The sequence below is a fragment of the Misgurnus anguillicaudatus genome, chromosome 7 (assembly GCF_027580225.2).
Source record: "Misgurnus anguillicaudatus chromosome 7, ASM2758022v2, whole genome shotgun sequence".
NCBI classification, from domain to species: Eukaryota; Metazoa; Chordata; class Actinopteri; order Cypriniformes; family Cobitidae; genus Misgurnus; species Misgurnus anguillicaudatus.
In genome coordinates, this window is record NC_073343.2 from 3,903,116 (window position 1) to 3,930,507 (window position 27,392).

At 37.9% G+C, this 27,392-nt stretch overlaps 1 protein-coding gene across 2 annotated transcripts in view; it reads left to right on the forward strand.

Moving 5' to 3' along the window:
* Positions 1-205: 205 nt before the first annotated feature.
* sptlc2a (serine palmitoyltransferase, long chain base subunit 2a) overlaps positions 206-27,392 on the forward strand; it is a 34,331-nt gene continuing 7,144 nt past the window's right edge. The window contains exons 1-10 of one of the 2 annotated variants that reach the window (XM_055172522.2): positions 208-486; positions 2,978-3,175; positions 6,349-6,503; positions 6,797-6,945; positions 8,800-8,924; positions 10,788-10,881; positions 11,884-11,989; positions 14,921-15,140; positions 15,231-15,357; positions 27,193-27,328. In XM_055172522.2, coding sequence (XP_055028497.2) covers positions 358-486; positions 2,978-3,175; positions 6,349-6,503; positions 6,797-6,945; positions 8,800-8,924; positions 10,788-10,881; positions 11,884-11,989; positions 14,921-15,140; positions 15,231-15,357; positions 27,193-27,328 — 1,439 coding nt within the window. In that variant the 5' untranslated portion in view covers positions 208-357. Of the gene's footprint in view, positions 487-2,977; positions 3,176-6,348; positions 6,504-6,796; positions 6,946-8,799; positions 8,925-10,787; positions 10,882-11,883; positions 11,990-14,920; positions 15,141-15,230; positions 15,358-27,192; positions 27,329-27,392 lie in introns of both variants that reach the window. The other variant, XM_055172523.2, reaches the window with a different exon arrangement.

A 27,392-nucleotide genomic window follows, 5' to 3' on the forward strand; every position in this document is an offset into this window, starting at 1 on the left:
TTTGACAGTTGATCTGATAGCAGTAGCATCCAACTGTAAACACAGAGATAAACAGGTAAAACACAGAGGTTACTAGAGTTCATTCGTCCTAACATCAGCGCGCGACAGGGCCACTCCCATTGTAAGGTCGGATTGCTACGAGGCTACGCCCACTTACGCACATTCGCATTCTGATTGGCTAGCGCGCACGAACGGAGGCGTTGACTTCCGGTATGCGGAGGCTGGAATTTCAGGTTTCTCCCTTTAGGGTTTCGGAGTAGCGGGGAAGCGCGTCACCCTGGTACACCGTTCACTGACTCGTTTTCATCATTTTTCGTCTTCATGCATGTGTGCGCATGTGTTTTGTGGTAGATAAGCATGACTGAGAGCGCGAGCACCAGTAATAAAAACGAGGATTGTCATGCGGCGAATGGAGTGAAACCAGGAAGAAATGGCATGGTGAGGAATCATCACATTCATCATCAGTATCAACAGCAGGAGAAGAAGGTAAGGCCAATGCATTGGGATCTTTGAGGCATGCATGTGTAATATTTCATGATGATGATGCACGTAACGTGAGAATTGTTATCATCTGTCTGATTTGCGCTTAGTACATGCAATGCACTTTAACTGTTTATGGTTCATCACATGTTGAAAAGTACATTTGGATAGTCTCTGGTCCTATAGTTGAGATGTAGACTTCATCCAGATGCTCACGTGCTCTGGCCATCAAAACACCAGAAGCCAAATAATCTGTCCGAGATTATTTTCCTGTGGAAACTGGGTTTTAATGATCCACAAAAGTTGATATGGTTCCTTTGCACTGAAATAAAGGCTCAAGGCTATAAATGTGACCTGTGACCCATAAAGTTCAAGTGGTTGGGCTCAACATATGATTGAGGTTAGGTCTTTGTAGGCTTCATGTATACCAAGATATACATTTATGAATCTGTCAGACACATGTATCCAAATTGACTTAAAGTCCAAGTTATACATTTTTTTCAATAATAATAATAATACATTTTATTTATAGGCGCCTTACATGACACTCAATCTTACAAACACAATAAAACAGTCAATAGTATTGAAATGCACATGTCAAAACCTTTAAATACAGTATTTAAACATAAAAATCACATAAAAACCAGCCGGAAAAGATGGGTCTTACTCTTAAAATTAGTTTATTATATAGAATTCGATCCAACTACCTTTTGGTGGGACGATGTAACTCAGTACTATACCAACAGGATCCTCAGTTTGTTATTGTCACCATTTTTTGTCTAATCTAACAGTCTTGACATTTTTTAAGTTTAAAGACTTAAAGACAAATCAACCTCTGTAAATCAGTTGTTGCACATTTTTCAAAGGCTTTCCTGGAAGTCTTGTCAACATTGCAAATGAATGCAAAGTTGTCTTGGAGCTGGTCACAGCTCACGTGGATGTTACTGTTGCTAGACTCATGGCATTTGTTAGTGTGGCATGACTAGTCACATGTGTCTGCAAATCACAGGGTTTTGAATGAACCACTTAATCTCTTAAGCTCAATTCTTTCTTGGCGAAGGGATAATGTTACCAATCTGCGTCTAGGCTCTTAAGGTTTAGATTCATTTTTAGACAATGACAGGTATGAAAGTGAGTATACAAAAAGTAAGTGGACAATAAAGTTACCTTCAAAAGGACAGTTCATCCAAAAATAAAAATTGTCATTATTGACAAAAGAAGATTTTTGATTGATGATAGTAAGCACACAGTTGACACTGGTACCAGTTTACTTAGACTAGTATTTGCTTTTCCTACTATGGAAGTCAGTGGGTGCTGTGAACTGTGTGCTTTAGGGGTGTAACTGTTCACACTGCTCATGGTTCGTATCATGGTTTTATGGTCACGGTTTTAACAAAATTAGTAGCAAACTTATTTTTTATAACTTAAAACATCTGAGCTTTCCCATAAACAAAGTGCATTTCACACTCTGTTATTACCAGATGAGCTTATAAAACACTGCTTTATGTTTTAGGCAAAATGTAAGTTGGTGTCACCTTAAGTATAGCTTTAAGTTGCCATGGATGTTAACATGTCAGGTTCTGTGCATCTGTCAGTTTGTTCTCAGTTTTGATGCGAGTTTCATCATAGATGTATAACTGCTGCTAAAGTACACAAGGCGAAGGGGTGCTGTCCAGCATTTCAAGAGTTTTAAACCACATCCTCTTGAGCTGAAAGGCTTCACTGTTTTGACAAATGGCAATAAAAACATTTAGCGCATCTGCTAGTTCTGTTATATAGTATATGTGCCTGTCTGAATTGGCACTGTGTATAGTAGTGGCTGTTTAAATTGTTCGCGATCATGAGCCCCATTGACTTCCACAGTAGGATAAAAGAATACTATTGAAGTGAATGGGGCTCATGATTTGGTTACAAACATTCCCTAAAATATCTTCCTTTGTGGTCATAAGAAAAAATACATTTATAAATGTGATTAACATATGAGTGAGTCAATGATGATTTTTTATTTTTTGGGTGAACTATACCTTTAAGGTTAAACCGCTTAGGGGTCAATGATGCCGATGGAACATGTAAATAGCTGATGTGATGATCTCTGTGAACTTCATATTGCTAGAATGACCTTGAGACCAGTTGATTAAAAGTCGGTACAAAAATTCACTCGGACAACTGACTTGTTTTGGATATGGTCTAGAGTTTTGTTTTGTTTGTAGGTGTTACTTAGTTTGATATTTATTTTATAAAGCAATGTTTTTCAGACTTCCTATTATGTCTGAATGCATTTTGGGGCAGTTGTTTATAAGTAAGCTTTAGCGTACGATTACATGTAAGAAGTTTGCAATCTTAAGAATGTCCTTGCACTAAACCGTTAAAATAACACCTAAAAGAATATGTTGTTCTGGTGGATCAACTTTTACAATGCGCAGGCATCTTAAACATCTTGCAGTCAATAACCACAATGTGACGGTACCATGACTACATTGTTTTGACGGGTTTACAGGTTAACCACCACGCTGCATGCAATGGAGAGCTGTACAGCAGGCCTTTCATTGAATCCTTTGAGGAAACTCCCATGCTGGTTGCCGTGCTCACGTACATGGGCTACGGCATCCTTACGATCTTTGGATATCTGCGGGATTTCATGAGGGAGTGGAAAATAGAAAAATGCCACATAGCCAGAGAAAGGGAGGAGCAAAAGGTAAACATTGTAAAGGACGGATTGTTAAAAAGTCGCGACTAATCAGTCGAAAAATAAAAGTTTTTGTTTATACAATATATGGGGGTGTACTGTGTATAATAATTATGCATATAAAAATACACACATACATATACATGTATAATTTTAAGAAAAAATATATTTACATAATATTCGTTTTTTTATATATAAATGTACATACACATGTAATTACTTCCTGTGTGTGCGCGTGTGTGTGCATTTATACATAATTATTATACACACACACACAAACACACACACACACACACACACACATATATATTATGTAAACAAAAACTTTTATTCTTCGAACGATTAGTTGCAACTATTCCCTATTAAGAAGCAGGTTAGGGCTGCATAACAATTAATCGCAACTAATCATTTGCAGAATAAGTTTTAGTTTACATCATATGTGTGTGTAGTGTGTATAATAATTATGTATATATAAGTACACACACATATGCATGGATATATTTAAGAAATATTTACATGTGTATATATACTTATATTAATATAATATACATATTATATATAAATATAAATACTTTCTTAAAATTATACACGTATGTATTTGTGTATATATATATATATATATATATGAAGAGTTTGGTTCCAAAACGCAATAAATCTATTTTGACAAATTTCGGTAAAAACGTGTTTTCTATACCAAGAAAGTGACAAGATGAAAACCACTATTTTCTGTTACAAACTTTCAAATAGCATCTTTAGGTTATAAAAACATAAAAAATTCAAATCTATAACTTGATTTTCAAAGATTTATTATAAAAACTGATTATTTTTTCCACAAAATGCAATAAATCCATGACAAGTTTTTATTAAAAATGCTATAAATCTATTGAATCAATCGCCTATATAAATGTGCATTCATCTTTGCCATGTTATATTCATTTAGTTGACTGGTTGTACACACTAATTAAAAATATAAACATTATTGTCATTAATCAAAACACTTACTTTGTGATATTAAGAAGTCATCGGTTATACTGACGTCCTCGCTTAACGTTTTTCAAAGCGGTTTTGGTCCTGCTCGATTTTCGTTGACTTTGAGTAAAATTATGGAAAGTTTTTCATAAGATCCCCGGGGGTCAATGTGTTATCATGACAGTAACTTGATGCTGTCAGTCCGGCCAAACAAGCACCGGTCTCCCGAGTTCCTCTGCGTAAATTATTACATGTTGATGGCTTACGTTTCTTTCACGTCACAGAAAACCATCACAGGTTTATCAATGCTATTAAAGTATTATTTTGTTTGTTTGGTAATCACGAAGTACAAAGTAGATGAGGAAAACTAGGATTCCGTGTACTCAGCGCGCCGCCATTCTTTGTTTACATTGCGTGAGGTGCGCTGTAATCTGTGGAGGAGTGGATTTATGGCATTCTGTAGAAAAGGGGGAGTGGCGTTTATTGCATTTTGGGAAAAAAGGGAGAAAAGATGACAGAATAACACTGCGGAAATTGGATTTTGCATAAAATTAAGAATTTACTTTATAATACTGACCTGATATAATACTGATTCTGACAGTAACTCATTTTTTTCAAACGTTTATTCATTTTGGAACCAAACTCTTCTTATATATATATATATACATACATATATACATATATACATATATATATATATAATTATTATACACAGTACACATATATTATGTAAAAAAAGTGTATTCTTCGAACGATTAGTCGCAACTAATCGTTAGGCATCAGGGCTCCAGACTGCCACCAAATGGTGGTATTTTTCCACCAAAATTTGAGAGTGTGCAACTGAATTTTACATCTAGTTGCACATGTGCGACAGTGCGACCAGTAAATTTGAACTTTTTTTGTGATGTCACACTGAATTTGAAACGGTACATTGTATTTTCTGCATCTATCACTAAAGTATTCATTAGTAATACAGTGGAAATTGGTAGAAATGTGAATATTTGGTTAGCATGTTGATTTATGGTGTGTGGCCCTAAATTTTCTGGTTGCATCCCTAAAATTTTCAGTTCGGGGCCACTGTGCTCCTAGTGAAAAAAGTTAGTCTGGAGCCCTGGGCATCACTATTAAAAAGCAGGCTAGGGCTGCATAACAATTAATCGCAACTAATCATTTGCAGAATAAAATTTTTTGTTTACATCGTGTGTGTGTGTGTGTGTGTGTGTGTGTGTGTGTGTTTGTAATTATTATGTATATATATAATACACACACACACACACACACATATGCATGGATATATTTATGAAATATTTACCTGTGTATATACTTATATTTATATAATTTATATTATATATAAATATAAATACTTAATATATAAATATTTTTTTCTTAAAATTATACATGTATGTATTTGTGTATTTATTTATACATAATTATTATACACAGTGTACACATTATGTAAACAAAAACGTTTATTCTTCGAACGATTAGTCGCAACTTATCATTAGGCATCCCTATTAAAAAGCAGGTTAGGGCTGCATAACAATTAATCGTGTGAGTGTACTGTGTATAATAATTATATATAAACACACACACGCACGCACACACGCACCGACACACACACATGCATGGATATATTTAAGAATTATTTACAGGTGTATATACTTATATTTATACTTTATATAAATATAAATACTTAATATTTATTTTTTTCTTAAAAAGTATGTGTGTGTATTTATATACATATATATATATATTATAAACAGTACACACACATCAATGATGTAAACAAAAACTTTTATTCTGAAAACGATTAGTTGCGATTAATCGTTATGCAGCCCTAAGTTCTTATTCACCAGGATGTTTATGGTCAACAAATACAAGCGCATTGTTAATCTCACATGCATGCCTGGCAAGACTGTGCCATTATACATTGTGTTCATTTACTGTAACTGACCGTAAAGCATTGTTGCAAACTTTCAGTAAATTTGTTAGTAGTACGTTGAGAGGAAAGAGAGAATATTGCCAGAGGAAGGATATTGTGCAGTTTGCCATAACTGTAAAGAACATAAGGGCACCGAAAGGTTGTGTTGTGTTTTGGTGCACACCCATTTCATACAAATGTTATGCTTTCCAAAATATTATTCCAGTTATCCAGTTTTCAGTTTAGTGACACAAAAATGTCAAGTATGTGATTCTCTTTTCTTCTACTTAAGGACTTTGTTCCACTTTATCAAGATTTTGAGGATTTCTACACAAGGAATTTATACATGAGGATACGGGATAGCTGGAACAGGCCCATTTGCAGTGTTCCTGGTGCCAAGTTTGACCTGGTGGAGAGAAATTCCAATGATTACAACTGGACCTTTGAGTAAGTTGGTTGCCTAGGAAAGTCGGTTGTTGTTTGACCTTAAGAGATAAGAGTTGTGTTTATCAAAATTACAAATACCTCCACTATTAATCACTTTTAAGACTATGCCCTGTCAATTTTGTAAAATAAAATACTTTTTGTATTTGAAACCAAAGTTCCCTGCAATCTTTCTATTCAGTGAGGTTGCATAAAGCCTGTTTAATCCTTTACGATTAGTCTAGACAAGTCTTGCTGTTTGTTATAAAGAAATCAAATGTAAGATTTTGTTTCTAACAGTGCACATGCTCTTGCAGATACACTGGCCGGGTGGTGAAGGATGTCATCAATCTGGGCTCATACAATTACCTGGGCTTTGCTGAAAACACGGGGGCTTGTGCCGCTGCTGCTGGAGAGGTGACGATGAAATACGGGGTGGGCGTGGCCAGCACCAGACAGGAAATGGGTCAGTCCCTCTCATTGGTCCTTCTTTATAAAACATTATGATTTAGCTGTTTACTTGTACTGCACTGCAACACAACACATTTTTAACACACCTGCTAGCATTGTGGCAACAAGTGCTCACATTTACTTCACATTTAGTTTTACTTACAGTATTGTTCAAAATAATAGCAGTACAATGTGACTAACCAGAATAATCAAGGTTTTTAGTACATTTTTTATTGCTACGTGGCAAACAAGTTACCAGTAGGTTCAGTAGATTCTCAGAAAACAAATGAGACCCAGCATTCATGATATGCACGTTCTTAAGGCTGTGCAATTGGGCAATTAGTTGAATTAGTTGAAAGGGGTGTGTTCAAAAAAATAGCAGTGTGGCATTCAATCACTGAGGTCATCAATTTTGTGAAGAAACAGGTGTGAATCAGGTGGCCTTTATTTAAGGATGAAGCCAACACTTGTTGAACATGCATTTGAAAGCTGAGGAAAACGTACTTTGATTAAAAAGTTGATTGGAGAGGGGAAAACCTATAAAGAGGTGCAAAAAATGATAGGCTGTTCAGCTAAAATGATCTCCAATGCCTTAAAATGGAGAGCAAAACCAGAGAGACGTGGAAGAAAACGGAAGACAACCATCAAAATGGATAGAAGAATAACCAGAATGGCAAAGGCTCAGCCAATGATCACCTCCAGGATGATCAAAGACAGTCTGGAGTTACCTGTATGTACTGTGACAGTTAGAAGACGTCTGTGTGAAGCTAATCTATTTTCAAGAATCCCCCGCAAAGTCCCTCTGTTAAAAAAAAGGCATGTGCAGAAGAGGTTAAAATTTGCCAAAGAACACATCAACTGGCCTAAAGAGAAATGGAGGAACATTTTGTGGACTTATGAGAGTAAAATTGTTCTTTTTGGGTCCAAGGGCCACAGGCAGTTTGTGAGACGACCCCCAAACTCTGAATTCAAGCCACAGTACACAGTGAAGACAGTGAAGCATGGAGGTGCAAGCATCATGATATGGGGATGTTTCTCCTACTATGGTGTTGGGCCTATTTATCGCATACCAGGGATCATGGATCAGTTTGCATATGTTAAAATACTTGAAGAGGTCATGTTGCCCTATGCTGAAGAGGACATGCCCTTGAAATGGCTTTTTCAACAAGACAATGACCCAAAACAAACTAGTAAACGGGCAAAGTCTTGGTTCCAAACCAACAAAATTAATGTTATGGAGTGGCCAGCCCAATCTCCAGACCTTAATCCAGTTGAGAACTTGTGGGGTGATATCAAAAATGCTGTTTCTGAAGCAAAACCAAGAAATGTGAATGAATTGTGGAATGTTGTTAAAGAATCATGGAGTGGAATAACAGCTGAGAGGTGCCACAAGTTGGTTGACTACGTGCCACACAGATGTCAAGCAGTTTTAAAAAACTGTGGTCATACAACTAAATATTAGTTTAGTGATTCACAGGATTGCTAAATCCTAGAAAAAAAAATGTTTGTACAAAATAGTTTTGAGTTTGTACAGTCAAAGGTAGACACTGCTATTTTTTTGAACACACCCCTTTCGGCTAGTTGCCCAATTGCACAGCCTTGGGAGCGTGCGTGTCGTGGGTGCTGGGTCTTGTTTGTTTTCTGGGAGTCTGCTGAGCCTGCTGGTGGCTTGTTTGCCACGTAGCAATAAAAAATATACTAAAAACTTTGATTATTCTGTTTAGTCACATTGTACTGCTATTATTTTGAACAATACTGTACATACTTTTAAGGTACCAAAGCAGCTGCTTAGTAGAAAACATACACACATGGAGCTTCTAGTTACTGTTTACAGTAAATGTGTATTGATTTATTTATACGATTTGCTTAGGTAACCTCGACCGGCACGAAGAGTTGGAGAAGCAGGTGGCCTCATTCCTCGGCGTGGAGTCAGCGATGGCTTTCGGAATGGGCTTTGCTACAAACTCCATGAACATTCCTGCATTAGCTGGCAAGGTATTGCTGTGATGTTACACCCAGACAACTCCCAAAAATCTTTGCAGTTTTAGTGCAGGCGTATCCCTTTTTGGCCTGTCAGTGCATGCTTATGTCACGGTGAACATTTCTCATTCACACACTGTAAGTCATGCATCAACAGTGCATGTAGAGCCGGACGCTATTGGAAGACTTTAACAAGAAAAAATGTATGTGCATAGTTGCGACTCGAGACTACCAAAGAGATTTCACAATTTTGTGAAACTTACTCGGACGGACGGGAAAACCAAGATTACAAAACCTGAAACGGAAGAAGAAATCATGTTCCTCTTTTCTTTTAAGGATACAGTTTTTTTTTTTTTGATAAGTGAAAGATTGTAGGTTTGAATCCCATGGTGCACATGAGCAAGACACTTTGTAACTAAATATAAATATTTGCTTGCTTTACTACAATGTCTATCTTTTCTGGTCCAGATATCAGTGGCGGCTTGTGACTGCTCATCCGAGGGGCGCAAATTCAAAATAAGTGTTCGGAGTGTCATGTGTGTTGCATGCGTTTTCAGAATATGTGTTTGTTGCGTCATGTTAAAGGAATATTCCATTTTCTTAAAAGAAAAATCCAGATAATTTACTCACCACCATGTCATCCAAAATGTTGATGCCTTTCTTTGTTCAGTCGAGAAGAAATTATGTTTTTTGAGGAAAACATTGCAGGATTTTTCTCATTTTAATGGACTTTAATAGAGCCCAACATTTGGTACTTGACTCAACACTTAACAGTTTTCAAAGGACTATAAACGATCCCAAACGAGGCATAAGGGTCTTATCTAGCGAAACGATTGTCATTTTTGACAAGAAAAATAAAAAATATCCACTTTTGAACCACAACTTCTCGTCTAGATCCAGTCGTGATTCGTCAGCGTGACCCCACGCAATACGTCATGACGTCAAGAGGTCACAGAGGACGAACACGAAACTCCGCCCCAGTGTTTACAAGTGTGTTGAAAGAGGACCGTTCCTACGTTGTTGTATGTCAACTGATACTAATTAATGTCTTTGTGTCAGTTTATTGTTTTCAATGGTCCGCAAATTAGCGTTTTATATATGTAACACGTGACCTTCCTATGTCACTACGCATTCACGTTAGGTTGCGCTGGAACGGACCTAGACGAAAAGTTGTGGTTTAAAATAGCATAGTTTTTATTTTTCTTGTCAAAAATGACAATTGTTTTCGCTAGATAAGACCCTTATGCCTCGTTTGGGATCGTTTATAGTCCTTTGAAAACTGTTAAGTGTTGAGTTAAGTATTAAATGTTGGGCTCTATTAAAGTCCATTAAAATGAGAAAAATCCTGCAATGTTTTCCTCAAAAAACATAATTTCTTCTCGACTGAACAAAGAAAGACATCAACATTTTGGATGACATGGTGGTGAGTAAATTATCTGGATTTTTCTTTTAAGAAAATGGAACATTCCTTTATCCATGTGCATCACGTGTTTTGTTGAAATAAGTGCCTGCTGCACATGCGTCAAAACCATTTATAGTAAAAGAGATGCTCACGTTCACAAAATACACGCAAGACACTCCTTTAACACCAAACTTTGATTACGCATGAGATTATGCGAGTATCTGGCAAATGCGAGCGTCTCTTTTATCATAAACCCTTTAGACGCATCTGCATCAGGCACTTATTTTGACAAGACACGTGATGCACACACGATCTCTCGATGCGCAGAACACATATTTTGAAAAAAGAAACCACATGCATGACGGGCTACATACATGTTGTGACGAACTTCACATCGAGCGCCCTCGAAAAAAGAAGTCACCGGCCGCCACTGCCAGATATTACAGTGACCTGACTTATTTCATCGTCTTGTGTAGGGATGTCTGATCCTGAGTGATGAGCTAAACCACGCCTCTCTGGTGTTGGGAGCCCGGCTCTCCTGCTCCACCATCCGGGTTTTTAAGCACAATAGTGAGTTTGCGCACATGCACATCTCTTACATGCACAAGGTGAAGGCTGAGCTTTTGGTGGCGCTCCAAAACACACAAGCTACATGCTTTTGTACATAAACACAAACTATTCAGTCAAAACTGCTGGAGTTGAAGATTAACAGACTTTTGTTAAAAATCTGTGCGGGATTACTGTGATTTTCATTTGTAGGGTGCTTGCATTTGAAAACTCAGATTTTATGACTGGAAAGGTCAACTCTCTATTGCTTTTTAGCTGCGTTATTCTGAATGCAATGCATCATTTAAATTGGCAATTTAGACAGATGGCTGCCAGCGATTATTAAATGGGTCACAAGGTGAATGTGTAATTCCTGTTGAAGCCCCCCCCCCCAGTCAAAATGCAAAGGACTTATGTCTGCCCTGGGAAAGTTTACAAGCACTTAGATTTGCTCACTTAGATTAAATATTATTGAAGTGCCTAAACCTGTTGGCTCACTGGCAGTTTGTAATGAATTAATATGCCGTCATTGGTCAAATTACGAAATTTATGATGCTACATCTTTAACATACCACAGGTGGTTCTCATGAGGTCTATGAATGAGAGTTGCTTTACCAGTGGCTTGCGTAAACGGTCATGCAATAATTTGTATTTGTTATGAAGACACGCCTCATACAAACATCAAGCGCTTACGTCCACAGCTAAATACATATATGTGCCATTATTGTGTTTTTATTGCATTAACTAACGTATCATTGTATTTTTTTGATGTACCATGGTAATGCTGTGATACATCTAAAAAAAAAACATACTGATGAAATGTAAACCATTTTACTTTGCATTGAAATGTTTGCATTGTAATAAATAAGTAATAATTGCATTGCTAAATATTATAAATCGCTCATTGATATAATTTTGGCTTGTCAGACTAAAATGTTAAATGCTTTGTAAAGTCTAATGAATAAATGTAAATGGATTGTAATTATTTTGATTTAAAATGGCATCCATGTATTTGAATCCCACTAGATATGCAAAGTTTGGAAAAGTTACTCAGAGATGCTATAGTTCATGGCCAGCCTAGGACACATCGACCCTGGAAGAAAATCCTCATTCTTGTGGAAGGCATCTACAGGTGTTTTAAACTTCCTGACTTACTAGGAATTAATTAATTTATTCATATTAAAGGATTACTCTACTTTCATCAAAAATTCTGATAATTTACTCACCCCCATGTCATCCGAAATGTTTAAGACTTCCTTTGCTCTGTCGAAAAGAAATAATTTTTTTTAAAGGAATAGTCTACTCATTTTCAATATTAAAATATGTTATTACCTTAACTAAGAATTGTTGATACATCCCTCTATCATCTGTGTGCGTGCACGTAAGCGCTGGAGCGGATTTAAAAGAGGAACTACATTTTATGGCATAATAGCACTTTTGGGAGTACTTCGACTCGCCTGAAAAGTCCGCTCACCTTCTCACTCTCATAATGGGAGAGGGAGGGTGTTACTGCGCAGAGTCGAAGTACTCCCAAAAGTGTTATTACGCCATAAAATATAGTTCCTCTTTTAAATCCGCTTAGAAAAGCGCTACGTTTTATTTTGTACCACCAAACTTGCTCGTATAACTACTCGTCTTAAATAGGAAAAACGTTGATGTGTTTGGTCACTTCTAACTTTATCTCTAAATGGTAGCATTGAATGAATGGGGCTAAGCTAAATGCTATCGAAGCGTCGCAGCGCGCTCCAGCGCTTACGTGCACGCACACAGATGATAGAGGGATGTATCAACAATTCTTAATTAAGGTAATAACATATTTTAATATTGAAAATGAGTAGACTATTCCTTTAAGGAAAACATTCCAGGATTTTTCTCCATATTTTAGTGAACCTCAACAGTTCACAGTTTAAAGTTGCAGTTTCAATCGATCCCAACTGATGCATAAGGGTCTTATCTAGCTAAACGATCGTCATTTTTGCAAAAAAAGTACTTTTAAACCACAACAACTCGTCCTGCACTAGCCGCATGATGCGCCAGCGTGACCTTACATACTATGTAATCACATCAAAAGGTCACACGTTAAATATGTGAAACACGCACTTGCAGACAATTTTAAACAATAAACTGACACAAGCTTGTAAACACTGAAGCGATAGTTTTGCATACATCATGCGTGACCTAATTAATGTGATTACATAATTCATAAAGTCATGCTGGCACATCACAAGGCTAGTGCAAGACGAGTAGTTGTGGTTAAAAAATTTTTTTTTGCAAGATGAGATCATTTAAGATAAGATCGGCTGAGATCATTTAGTTAATATGCTATGTTAATATGCTACCGCTGCGGTTTTCTCAGCAATTAAAGGGCACCTATTATGCCCATTTTTACGAGATGTAATATAAGTCTCAGGTGTGCCCAAAATGTGTCTGTGAAGTTTCAGCTCAAAATACCTCACAGATCATTTATTATAGCATGTCTATAATACTCTTGTTTGGGTGGAAGCAAAAACGTTTTTGTTTCTGTACCTTTAAATGCAAATGAGCTACTGCTCCTCACTCCCTTACCAAAGGAGACAGTGACCATTTTTAGTTAAAATATATCTGATTACTGTGAATACAGTCTGAGACAGTAGTATCTCACAATTAAGATACAGACAGCGTAGAACTTGCTGAGGATGGAAACTATGGGAATGCAGGACTGTCAGTCAGTGGCCGTGGGCAGGGCTTTATCAGTGTGACGTCACATTAACAAGAAAATCAAAATGGTATGTCTATTAAGACCGCTTTGGTTTAATAGGGATTAAAAAGAAGTAAGTAGATTTTTTTTAGTTGTTGTGTTCACACAATGCCAATGCACATTTTGTCCAAACACCTTTAAAAGTGCATTTTAGGTGTCATTTAAAGGAAAACACCACAGTTTTTCAATACTTTACTATGTTCTTACCTCAACTTAGACAAATTAATACATACCTATCTTAATTTTTCTACAGCGTGTCGTGAATGTGTTAGCATTTAGCCTAGCCCCATTCATTCCTTAGGATCCAAACGGGGATAAATTTAGAAGCCACCAAACACTTCCATGTATTTAAAGACTATTACATGAGTAGTTACACGAGTAAGTATGGTGGGACAAAAAAAAACGTGGTGATTTTTTTAAGCGGATAAAAAATGTGAACTATATTGAATGGCGGAAGAGCGCTTAGTTTGTAGCATTTCGACCTCGGCGCTCAGTAACATCATCACTCCTGACTACTTCCCCTCTCGCTTAAACTACCATTAATATTACTGCGCTTGAGGTCGAAGTGCTGCAAAACTAAGTGCTCTTCCGCCATACAATATAGTTCTCATTTTTATCCGCTTAAAAAATCGCCACGTTTTATTTTGAACCACCATATTTACTCGTGTAACTACTCATGTAACAGTCTTTACAAAGGGAAAACATGGAAGTATTTGGTGGCTTCTAAATTCATCCCTGTTTGGATCCTAAGGAATGAATGGGGCTAGGCTAAATGCTAACACATTCACGAAGCGCTGTACAAAAATTAAGTGCCCACATTGATAAAAGATAGGTATGTATTAATTAATCTAAGTTGAGGTAAGAACATAGTAAAATATAAAAAAAACTGTGGTGTTTTCCTTTAAACATATAATAGTTCCAACTATGGCTACATCCAAAAACTGTTAAATATCTAGCTCTCTAGATCTCTTTCATGTGAGGGGAAAATGACACGGTCTGTTACTCCAAGATAGTCAACTGTGTTCTGAGTTAACTCAACAATTGAGATATAGAGATGGATGAAAAAACAGCACGCAGGAAATGAAGTGATGATGTTACTATAAACAGAAGAAGATGGTTTATTAAATATCTTATTTGCATTCTCAATGCATCTGACTAGAAATTGATTCAACAGGTGTTATTATACCAAACGCAGACATTCTTCTGACGTTATTGAAAACCTTAAGATGGCGACCATTAGAAACCCATATCTACTTATGAAGACAATACAATCACTTGTGCTGTATATTATTCCAAACCTTACCGAATTACTTCTGCTTTCCACAGTATGGAGGGCTCCATCGTACGACTGCCAGAAATTATAGCCCTGAAGAAGAAGTACAAGGCTTATCTGTACCTGGATGAAGCTCACAGTATCGGGGCATTAGGACCGACCGGCAGAGGGGTGGTGGAGTATTTTGGACTGGACCCCAAGGACGTGGACATCATGATGGGCACCTTTACAAAGAGCTTTGGTGCTGCAGGTGGTTACATAGGAGGTAAAAAGGTAATAAACAGTTTACAGTGTGTTTAAATTTATATATAAAGCCCGCAAACTATTTCGGCGTTGTGAAACATCTTGTGTTTCGTTCTCTAGGATTTGATAGACTACCTGCGAACGCACTCGCACAGCGCGATTTACGCCACCTCCATGCCGCCTCCTGTCGCGGAGCAAATCATCACTTCTATGAAGTGCATTATGGGAGAGGATGGAACGTCAATAGGTGAGTTTTCTTATATTTCTTAATATTTCAATGATCTAAGGCAGTGGTTCCCAAACTTTTTCAGCGTGCGGCCCCTCTTGTGTACAGTGCATTCCTTTGCGGCCCCCTAAAGAAAATTTGTGACAAAACTGTTCTAAAACTCAACATTTTAATAAAAAAATTTTAATTATACCAAAAAATAGTGCTTTTGGTTAGTAGCCTTATTTTTTTTAGGTTTAACTACACAGAATTCATGATAAATTAATGTATTTCATAAAATGTCATAAAACGGGGGCCCCCCTGGCAGCCCCCCTGAGGGCCCCGGCCCCCAGTTTGAAAACCACTGATCTAAGGCATCATTTGTGTTAGCAAATGGAGCAGTTTATCAGACCAGTTTTACCAAACACTTCCTATTTGTCAGACAAACAGATCGTTTTGCCCCAAGCTTATGTCATTGGTTGAGTAAATGTTGCTGTGTTAATCTGGTCAGGATACAAACAGAGCAAAATTTTAAAGGCATTAAGCCACCACGTAGCTTGGTTAGCTGTCTTTGCATATGCATATTTAAGTCTAGGATTGAAGAACGTCCTAGTTTTATGCAAACTGTGCATTCCTGGTGCACCACAAGGTGGCAGAATTTGCTTAAATATAATAGACCATTGCTTGCAATGATGTACCATGGTACATTTTAAAATCGATTAACATTTACATTGTTATGCAAAACAGACTTTCTGTCTAAGTGCCATATAAGAATATGCGTATGTTGTAGGATGTTATGACATTAACTGTTGTTCATTATGTAATAAAGATACAAATCAGAATAGCAAATATTTCCAATAAGGTGTTCACAAGATGCAGAGATCTATTGAGCAAGTGTGCATTTGCATTTTACACATTTGGCAGACGTTTTTATTTGATCAGCATGTGTGTTCTCTCGGGTCGAACCCATGACCTTTTGCACTGCTAATGCAATCTCGACATATTGAACTACAGGAACAGATCATCCCAGATGTGCTAATTCAGTCCAGCCTTCGATCAACATTTCCGACCGCCAGTACAGTAAACAGTCCATGTTCGTAACACCTCTTGTCATCCTCCGTATGTAATTTCCTGTTCTCGTGTACGGCCGTGCATCTGCACTTTTTTTATTACCAGAACGGCGTCCTTTTACTTCGCCGGCTTCATTGTTCTTGTCTTTGCTTGTTGACTGTTTTATTTCACTGCGAAAATACAATCCTTAAGTTTGTTTGCTCTGTGCGTTCTAGATAAACTTGGCCCGGGATTTGAAATAAGTGTTTCTCAAGGATCGCTTTGAAGTAGGCCGTAGGAGGAAAAAAGATCTGTCAGTGTGAGATTTTTCTTCGTACAATATCCCAAGCGCTCATGAAATGAGACTGATTAGTTCTACAGCTGTACACAGACTCTGTCCATGTAAAATATTTAGCTCAAAGTTTAAACCTCGGAAATGTGTTAACAATTACCAATGTAGCTAGTGTGATCTGGCCCTTTGGTTAGACCCAACAAACTGCCTCTTTTCCCCCCGCCACTCAATCAAGGTTGGCAGCTACAACAAACAAGCTCCCCCGGTTCGTCAGCTCCAGGTGAAGTGCTCGGTTTGACTAATACGAGTTTAAACTTTGCTTTGTTAAGTTCTCATACACGAGGTCCTTAAAGACTCATTGTTCCTTTGGAGAGTCACCTAACAATGTCTTGCTGTCCACTAGTTGCTTCTCTTCTTTACCTGCTGATGGACTGACTTCCAGTCTATCACCAACTTTTCATGTTGATTGACTGCAGCTTTGAAGCATTGAGCCTCTACGCTGGATCCTTGACTTGATAGATCAGTGGATCTCAACCTTTTTGACTTCAGTGCCCCCCATTGTTCACAGCAGTATGTGAGAAAACCCAGCTAAAGTCATCTTTTGTGATCCACTATTGTCTACATAAAATCATCCTATAAATCAGTGTTTCTCAAACTTTCTCAGCCCAAGGACCACTTTATCTTCCCATTTTTTTTTTTTGAGGACCACCAGAATCCCACTCTAACACGCCCCCAAAAAACAACAAAAAAGGAAGGATATGCTCAATTTAAGTTTAATATGCAACTGTTTCAAGTCAAAAACTAATTTTTTATACACAAATGCAATGCTATGTTCAGAAATTATTATATGCATTTCATTTCATTTGAAAAAGTAAATGTGAAATGAGTTGCAGCTTAATATGAACAACAAACTGCACATGTGAAAAAACTGCAATTAAACATACTGTAAATAGGGATGTAACGATTCAATCACGATTCAATCGCGGTCCTCATTAAAAATGCCTGTCTGAAATCGATTCTGAATCGCAAGGCTGCGATTCTTTGTTTTATGCACAGCTTGTGCCTGTATTACGGCATTTGGTCAGTAGGAAGTCCTTATCAATCTAAAATCCTTATGAGTCGGAGTCGTTTATAATGTGCATTTAAAAAAGCAACACTCGTTAAACAAATCATTCAAAATATTCTTTATTATCACGAAAATACCTGAAACAATTTGAAGAACAGCGTATAAATATTCATGTGTAGACATTTTTTGGAATAGCGTTTGTAATGCTACTTCTTGTGTGGCACAAAGGGAGTTTCTGCACGGGAGCGCCCCCTGGTGTTCGGATGTGCCTGGATTTCACCGTAATTCATTCATTGAGAAAACGCGCATTTGCACGATGAATCGTTACACCCCAGCCTAATGTCATTTAATGTCATTCCAAAGAGCCATTAATTTAAAACTGAGGTCGTGGGTATATGAAGTTTATGGTTGTAACTATGGTAACAATAAAATGCTGAAAAAAAAATTCCCCTTAATGTCCAAAATCACTGAAATTACAGGGATTTTACACATAAAACAAAAACTAGTACATTACAAAACTAATAGATCTGTGGATTTTAGCTGCTTTCAGTTGACGCTTGATCTTTTCTTTTGACTTTTTTTTACATTATTAAAACAGAATGGCAAGAACTGATATCAGTTTCACAAGTGCATTAAAAATCTACTTAAATAAGTGATATTTTTGTATAAACACTTGCCTAGTTTAGGTCATCTTTTGGCGGACCACTTGGGGGTTTTGGCGGACCACACTTTAAGAATTACTGTCCTAAGTAATGTAAAGAACATTCTGTGAATATTAAACCTTGATATCTGTAATATTGGCTGAGTAAGGTCATGTCAATGTGAAATTAAACTTTGATGCACCTAATCTCATTGTTAGATTATGAGACTTTAGACTGGATTTAAAAGATGGGGAAACATATAGTGCTTTGACATTTAATTCTCATACATTTTTTTTGTTTGTTCATTAAATAATATTTACACATTGTTGTGATTACTTAAATCTTTTGCCAGGTTGACTTGGCAGTAAATATTAATTCACATAACACATATTTAAAATATTTCAAAAACTGAAAATTCTCCATAAGAAATCAACACAATAAAGTGTCTAAAAATACCTGAAAATTAAAATGAAATCAAAATAAACTGACTATACTAAACAGGCTTTAAACAGTAGCCAATCCTACTAAGGACATATTAGTACTGGACCACATGTCTGTAGTGGCTGCAAAAAAAAAATATTCCTTACAGATCCTTAATAGCATCCTTCACTTCCCTAAATATGGAATTGCTGTTTTGGAAATGTATGTTTTACTTGGCAGTTCATACTAATTATCAAAGTTTTGAATAATTTCTTTAAATGCAGTTTTTTTCACTGTATTGAATGGCTTTGCAATGTATAGCGTTACACTGTCAGTAAAAGGTGCAGTGTGTAAATTTTTGTGGCAACTAGTGGTGACCTTGCGCGTTGCAACCAACGCCTCAGTCCACTTCTCACCGCTCACTTTTGAAACGCATAGAGGAGCTACGTTAGACGCCACCAGACAAACATGTCATAGTCTGAGAAAACTTAGTAAAAAAGTTTGTCCGTTAAGGGCTTCTGTAAACATGGCGGCACAAAATGGCGACTTACATGTAAGGGGACCCTCCGTGTATGTAGATAAAAACATCTCATTCTAAGGTAATAAAAACATAACCGTTAATTATGAAAGGTCTTTATAGACCCCTGATCATATAGTTTTGTATAATACTTTGCATTTATTTCAATAGATCCTTCTAAAAATTACACACTGCACCTTTAAGGAGCGCTGCAGCTCACCCTTATGTTTTTTAGAGAGATGTGCAATCGTTGTGGTGATCTGAAATCAGACGATTATTTAATCATTGTGACAGCCCTAGTTCTCAATTAAAATCTGAATCATGCCGTTCACCTTCCTTTGATCAGTACTGTTTAAACCGCCGCTCATCAACGCATCTTTAAAATAAGATAACTTCAAAAATTCACTGTCAGATTACATCACAAATTCATCTATGATGAAACTCACATCAAAACTAAGAACGAACTGAAAAAAATGCACAGAACCTGATATTTCAACATCCATGGCAACTCGAAGTTACTTAAGGTGACAGCAGATTACATTTTGGATTGTAAAATGAACAGCTCTTTGTTACAAACATGCCTAAAACATACCCTACTGAAAAATCCAGCATAAGCTGGTGAGCTGGTTTTAGCTGGTTTTGCTGGTGTAGCAAGCTGGTCTAGCTGTGTTTTGGTCACTTTTTAAGCTGGTACATAGCTGGTCTGCTTAAACCAGCTACTGCCACCTTAAACCAGCTAAAACCAGCTACCAGTTTTGGTAGTAGAATTTTTAGTAGGGTAAAGCACTTTTAATCTGCTCATCTGGTGAGTTTGAAATGCACTGCTTATGGGAAAGCTCAGATGTTTTTTATGTGACAAAAAAGTAGTTTGTTACTAACTAAAAGTAGCCTGGGTTTCCCGATGCTGCCTTGCGGGCAAATTTATTCACACTGCAAGTCTAGCATGGAAACTATGGACCTTTTTTGCCCCTGAAATAGGGAACCAATCACAGAATGGGGAGGGGGTAGCAAGACGATGACGAAGTCTATGTGACACACCGAAGCAGTTTTGTTTATCCAACGCGGGAGCAGACGCAAAGTTACTTTTCAATGCAGCCTTAGTTAGTGTTCGAAGTAGTTTTGAACGCAAGTTTATAAAAAGAAGAGCAACGTTTGGCGTTAAACAATTTCATATCCAAGAAGGATGTTTGGATATGGCAAGACATGATGGCCACAAAGTTTTATAGGAACAACCTGCTAGGCAAAGTACAATTAACTTATAAATAATAAGTGGTATTTTTTAATATCACATTGTTATAATGCCTGTACTGTGGTTGTCACAGTGCCACAAAATTGTGTTGCTTTTCAATATCAATATACAGCTACTGGTTTAGTTGCGTAGCTTTCAGCTGTGTGCACACATACTGATAAAAGCTGTTTACATTTGAATTGATGTCGCACTACATACATCATCTGGTATAATTGAAACGATTGGTTATAAGCTACATACAGACGCATTTGAAAGACATTCGTAGCGCCCAATAAACGGCTCTGGGCATTCGTAAAGCACGCCTCAAATACGAAAAAATAAGTGTATGGTTCCCAGACCACGTCTCATTCTCTATGAGACTGGTCTGGTGTTAGCCAGGCTAAACTAAAAAAGTAGGGGTGTAACGATTCATCGTGCAAATGCGCGTTTTCTCAATGAATGAATTTGAATGAATTACGGTGAAATCCAGGCACATCCGAACACCAGGGGGCGCTCCCGTGCAGAAACTCCCTTTGTGCCACACAAGAAGTAGCATTACAAACGCTATTCCAAAAAATGTCTACACATGAATATTTATACGCTGTTCTTCAAATTGTTTCAGGTATTTTCATGATAATAAAGAATATTTTGAATGATTTGTTTAACGAGTGTTGCTTTTTTAAATGCACATTATAAACGACTCCGACTCATAATGATTTTAGATTGATAAGGACTTCCTACTGACCAAATGCCGTAATACAGGCACAAGCTGTGCATAAAACAAAGAATCGCAGCCTTGCGATTCAGAATCGATTTCAGACAGGCATTTTTAATGAGGACCGCGATTGAATCGTGATTGAATCGTTACATCCCTATAAAAAAGTGTTCTGTTGTTTTGGCAGTAGAATGTTTTTCTGAACATTGCCAGGGCCGAGCCGTTCCAAAACCGTGACCATAAAACCGTGACACGAACCGAACCGTGAGGACTAGGAACCCAATAAAATAGGACTAGAAAATATTTTTGTCATAAAAAATATCCAAAAAATAAGAAATTTCTTTATTTTAATTAGGGAGGCACCGATAGGATTTTTTGGGCCGATACCGATTTAAACAGACAACTTCTGGCCGATACCGGTATTAAACACTTGTACACAATATTATACAGTTGGTCTAATTGCTAGTTTATTTCTGCATCAAATTATTTTTACTGAACATGGATTGGATCTAATTAACATTCAACTGACCAACATAATAAGAGAGGCACAAATTAAGCTAAAACAAATATAATAAGACAACCTTCAAAGGCGTTTTTTGCTATTCAGCATTTATTTTATTAACAACATTAAATAATTTTTTACATATAATGTATTTCTTTATGCATTTAATTAATAAACAATCGTTATCGGCCTTTCTTGTGCTATTGCCGATGGTTTCAAATTCATAAAAAATCGGCCGATAAATATCGGCGGCCGATACATCGGTGCATCACTAATTTTAATGCTAGTTTTGTCTTATTTAAAGTCATTTTAGGTCATCCTAAAGCCCTCTTGGAAGTTTGTGACTCTGGACGCTGCTCAAATCCCTGTCGCGCCACTCACATAGTTTTACATTAAATAACATCATATTTGTCTGCTAATGTATATTTTGCATTTTGAAGTAGATGCTATCTGACTAAGCTTGCACTATTTAATGTGCACTTCCGGTGTACGATACTGCCGAGTTGTCCTAGACGTGACAAGGCACTTCTCGTCTGGTCGGCGGCCCCCTTAAAGGCGCACTCATATTATACCGGACCGAATTGTCCCCACTCCCTCACAAGCTTGCACTCACACTGTACTTTTATCGATCCGTGCCCGAACATGTTTTCTTCATTAGGATGCAATTGTTTTGAAGAAAACAGGCGCTCTCTCACATTGGAGGCCATAATGTTACGTTTGTGGCTTCTTTTATTAGTTGTTTGGGACGCACTGACAGCGCTCTGACCATATTGCTTGGTCAATCCATCGCTTATGCCGCTCAAACAATTAACATAATGATTCAGCGCACATTAAAAGTTTTTGCAAAAGCAGATGAAGTTGAATGACTGTCGCGCTACTGATGGTTCACTCTCTGGTGCGATTTGTGCTCACACTGTTTGCATTGTTCCTGTGAGTGTAAGTGCATCATAGCAAGATTATTATTCTTCTTATAAACACTTCATGAGCCCCTTCATTCGTTTACATATGCTAATGTGATCCAGAGTCACATTCTTTTGATTTACTTGCTGTTAGTGAAAAATCCAGACTAACTTACTCTCTGTTATGTTACCTCTCAGTCTGTTTCACCGATTTATTAGCTTAAAAACCAAAATCATTCTTTATTCTCTTTTTGACATGCTTGGCCTTCTATTGAGTAAATTCAGGGTCATTACAAAGAATGGCTGTGTTAGAATAGTTTGAAAGGAAGAGGAGCCATTAGGTGCATGGAATAATAACAGGTTACAGATTAACCAATGACATTTATTGTAGATTAACTGATATAGGAGCATCCGTGAGTAAGAGAGCGAAGGAGGACTTGAACAATCGGAGTGTTTGTGTGTGTGTGTGTTTGATGGGGGTTGATGCACAAAGAAAACTAATCAAGCAAAGGTCAGCTCGGAGACATCCTGAGTATCGTCATGGGAACTTAACCCTCTTCTACCTTTCTTTCTGTGGCCCACCCCTGCCACACTTGTTCATCTTTGCGTTCCCCATAAGTCTGTCATGTTTAATTTAAAGTGTGCGTTACTGCATTGATCTGACAAGTGACTTTACTATGAACAAATTGCCTCCAGCTCTCATTTACTTCCAATGATCCAGTCTGTTTTGCTTTATATTGCTTCACAGCTTGTCATTTCATTTAGATCGCGTTAAATCAAACATTCCAGTTCCTGTGTGATCATGGGTCACGTCTTAATATAATGTCGGAGATGTTGGTATGCTTTCGTTTCCAGTTTCAATAACTTTAAACTGTTTTAATAGTTCTTGAAGACAAATTGACACTCGCTGCAAATGAGCGCCGACATCGCCAAGTGTGCTGTAGAGTGCAAAGTGCCAGGTGTAATTCGGGTGCCAAGTTTGTTTTGGATGCCAGACTCGGGGTTCACTGTAGTTGGGTAATTTTTTGGTCAGTTTGGCCGTTGTCTAATTACATCATCAGGCTAATCGTTTTATAGAGTTGATGTTCGTTCTGCATGAGCTCAGATCTCAACCAGCCAAAGACGTGTTGGGTAATCTTGTGATTCATTTGCATTTGTCTTTTACAAGACGAACTTTGCCCTTGACCGTTGTAGATTTAAAAAATATATATGGATACTGAATGCAGAATTTAGATTTTTATAGTCTAGCTGTTCAACCATTGCATTCCAGAAGAAATAAAGTTCTTGAATCGGATCTGGCATGCAAACCTTTCAAAAACTCTCGATGTTCAAAATATTGCAGCAAAATTCCTGCCTTTGTTTGAACTTTGGGCCAAATGTGACCGCATTCAAAAGATTTTCCTCATAAATCATGGTAGTTGACTAAGTTGGCATTTTTATCTCGGCGTGGTGTGTGGCGTTGGCTTTGTTAAGTGAGAAGAGCATGCAGGATCTCATTGTTAAACCCGATTGCTTCTCTGTACACACAGGCGGCCTTGACAAACATTGGGCATTCATCTTTGTCTCGAGGTGTTGACGTGCTCGGTGAGAAAGGGCAGATACATGTGTTTTGGGTGTAGGAATGTGTTTACCCACAGCCCCCTTAAAGAAGGTTAATGGATTGTTATTCCAGATGTTGTAATGAGCTTCTGTTTTATTGACACCTCTTTTGGAAAGGTGCATTGTTGTACTTGAGATCTCTGTCTGCAAATCCTATCCATGACTATTGACGACTTCATTAAATGTTATTCGAGTAGTTTTTGTTTTACTTTCTTTGAAAACGTATCCGTGACCTTTTTGATCCCACACGTGTGGAATATGGATTTAACGTCTGTCTGATCGGATGACTGTAAAATGCATCAACCTATAAATGGGGGCAAAGACCCGCAAGTTCACGTTCTTCTGTTGCCCCTGAGTCAATGCCGACGTTAGCATAGTAGAGAACTACGGCCACTATTGTGACCTATGAATTATAAAGGTGAAGGAACGGAGCGCAGATGTGAGCCTGGAAGGAGCTGCTGCATTTCCTGTTCTTCTCCGGAGAGGTCCTCGCGAGGGAGCGCGTCCGCTGCCCTCAACTCCACACTGGTGCTTTTACTTATCTCCTCCCTTCAGATGAAAAGGAAGTGAGGAGGAACTGGCGTTTCAAAAAAGGGAAACAGTCCCCACATCTGGAAGCTCTTTCGGTCCCTTTTTTGCCTCTCCAGATCCTCCAGCTCTGGGTCTGGAAGAAGTTAGCGGGGGTGTGCGTTGTGAAACTAGCTGTTGAAAAGGTACCCCAGAAAGATTTACTTTGGAGAGCTGCGCTCCCCACCCCCAACACCCTTCGGCCCGCTATCTGAGCAGCCTGACGTTGGCCCGCTTGAACTTCCTTGAAGAGTTATTGCTTTCAGATGTTCATGTACATAGAGTTGTTTACCTGAGCTGTTATTCCAGCTGATCAAGGCTCTTGAGATAAATACCGTCATTAATTAGGAGCACCACAGGTTCCTCAGTCGTCCTCTGTCTTCGCTGTCAACCATAATAGCCACTCTTTAACTTTATTCTTCCTGAATACGATGAGTATGTGTCTCCAACTCCGGATGATTCATTCTCATCAGACTCCTATGATTCAGGTTCTCCTTGGCACCATTGTGGTTTTCTTTATTGTAAAAGACGTTCCAGTTGGTTCAGAGCAAAGTGGAGGTGGAGGAACACATGTGGACCCCGCTGCACAGCTGTAGGTTAGCTGGGCGAGAAACCGTGTTAAGAAACCACCAGGATCGTAAAGCCAGCGAGATAGGCTGCCAGCGTGCTTAACGTTACTCATTTGCCGGCCTTAATTTCCTTACCGCTAAGCTGGTGACCCGGTCATGACTTGGGAAACTTGCTTTATCTGTCAGTGACCAATTTACATTGGGGGATTGTGGAAGGACTCCAGTTTCACAGCGAGTCAAGTCTCCTTTCACAAGGATCACATCAGATACTACTAGCACTTACATCAGTCACGGTATACTCTTAAAAATAAAGGTTATTAAAAAATTTTTTTGCAGTGATTCCATGCATTCCATTTTGTTGGTTCCACTAAGAACCTTTAAGTCAAAGGTTCCTAAAATATACATTTTTATAGTCTGTAGAACCTTTTTTCACCACAATGAACCTTTTGTACAACAGAAAGACAATACAACCCAACAAAGACCTCATAAAAAGGCCACATTATCTTTTACACATCATATCTTACACATAACAACATTTCAAATTACTGACTTTAATATATACATTAATTGACATTTACATTTTCCATTTGGCTTACAGCTGTAGCGGGTAACATTGTCAAATCATATCATTAATTTCTTAGTAAAGCTTATGTAAGCCAAATCTGCACAGTTTAATGCAAGTACTCAAATCATAAGTCATCATGGTATACTAAATAAGCGTTATTATGCAGCATCGGCGAATATAGTTGTGGCCAAATTAAGTAAAAAAAAACATAGTGGAAGATGTCCCCAACAGGATTCATTTATTTCTAAAATTGTACATGTATTGCATTACTCGCTAGGCTTTCTATGCATTTCTGCTTACAAAAAATGTATTGAATTGTGTTTAACTTACACCAGACTAAATTTTGCATAGTCATTACCACAAATATATATTTGTCGGGATAGTTCATGTGGATATGCTGTTCACAGACCTTGTAGTGTAGGTGTCAGGCACGGCAAGTATGGTGATTGTTCAGATTTTTGGCATCTGGATGACACTGAAGTGAGACATTGTCAAAGATCAGGAATTTCCTCTGTTTGAGCTCTTAGCATGCATGGAATGTTTGAAAGTACAGAGCCAAGGCTCTCTGAAACACAAGACCTTTACCGTGGATCACAGATTACTGCGATTAACGAAATGTTTTGGGAGCTCTAGTGATGCGATTCCCTCCGGGAAGTTGAACTGGGAAGAGTGGGAGCTGTTAACAAAAATGAAGACACAAATGTTCTTGTTTTTGTCAGGATTATTGCAAGTCTTACTTGGGAGACTGTTTGCATTACCGTTCCTCTCCTGTAACCTGCAGCGGCAGTGTTTTGTTTGGCCAGCTGATTAAAATCTTCTGGCACAGACATCGGGGCTGATGGAACTAAAGTGTGATAAAATGCACTTTGGAAACATAGAAAGTAAACGTCTGATACATCTTTCGGTGTGCAAAGGGCATGTGCCTCGATGATGTCACGGGGGAAATTTAAAATGCTGTGTAAAATCAGCAGGTACTAAATATTTCTCCTTTAACAGTTTCTGATCTACCGATCGCAAAGGCTCGAGTTCAAGACGTTGTTTTTTATTCTAAGTATAAAGTTTATAGCTCAGGTGGTCGACTTGCATCTAAAGTAATGAGATCTGTGGCTTGGTAAATTTTAATTGTCTGATCCCATGAAAGCCTATGGAAAAAGATGTGGAGTGCCAAATGACAGAATCTCTTTCTCAGAATCTCTTTTTTCTGAAACCTTTGGCTATTTTAACGTCTTGCGGTTTCTTGGTTGCAGGTCGTTCGCGAATCCAGCGGCTGGCTGAAAACACGGTATATTTTCGCAGGAGAATGCGGGAGATGGGATTCATTATCTATGGCAACAATGACTCACCTGTGGTACCCATGATGCTCTACATGCCTGCCAAAATTGGGTTGGTCTTTTTTTCTCCCTCCATTCTCTCAGTATACCTCTACAAGAAATATGTTTGACTCATT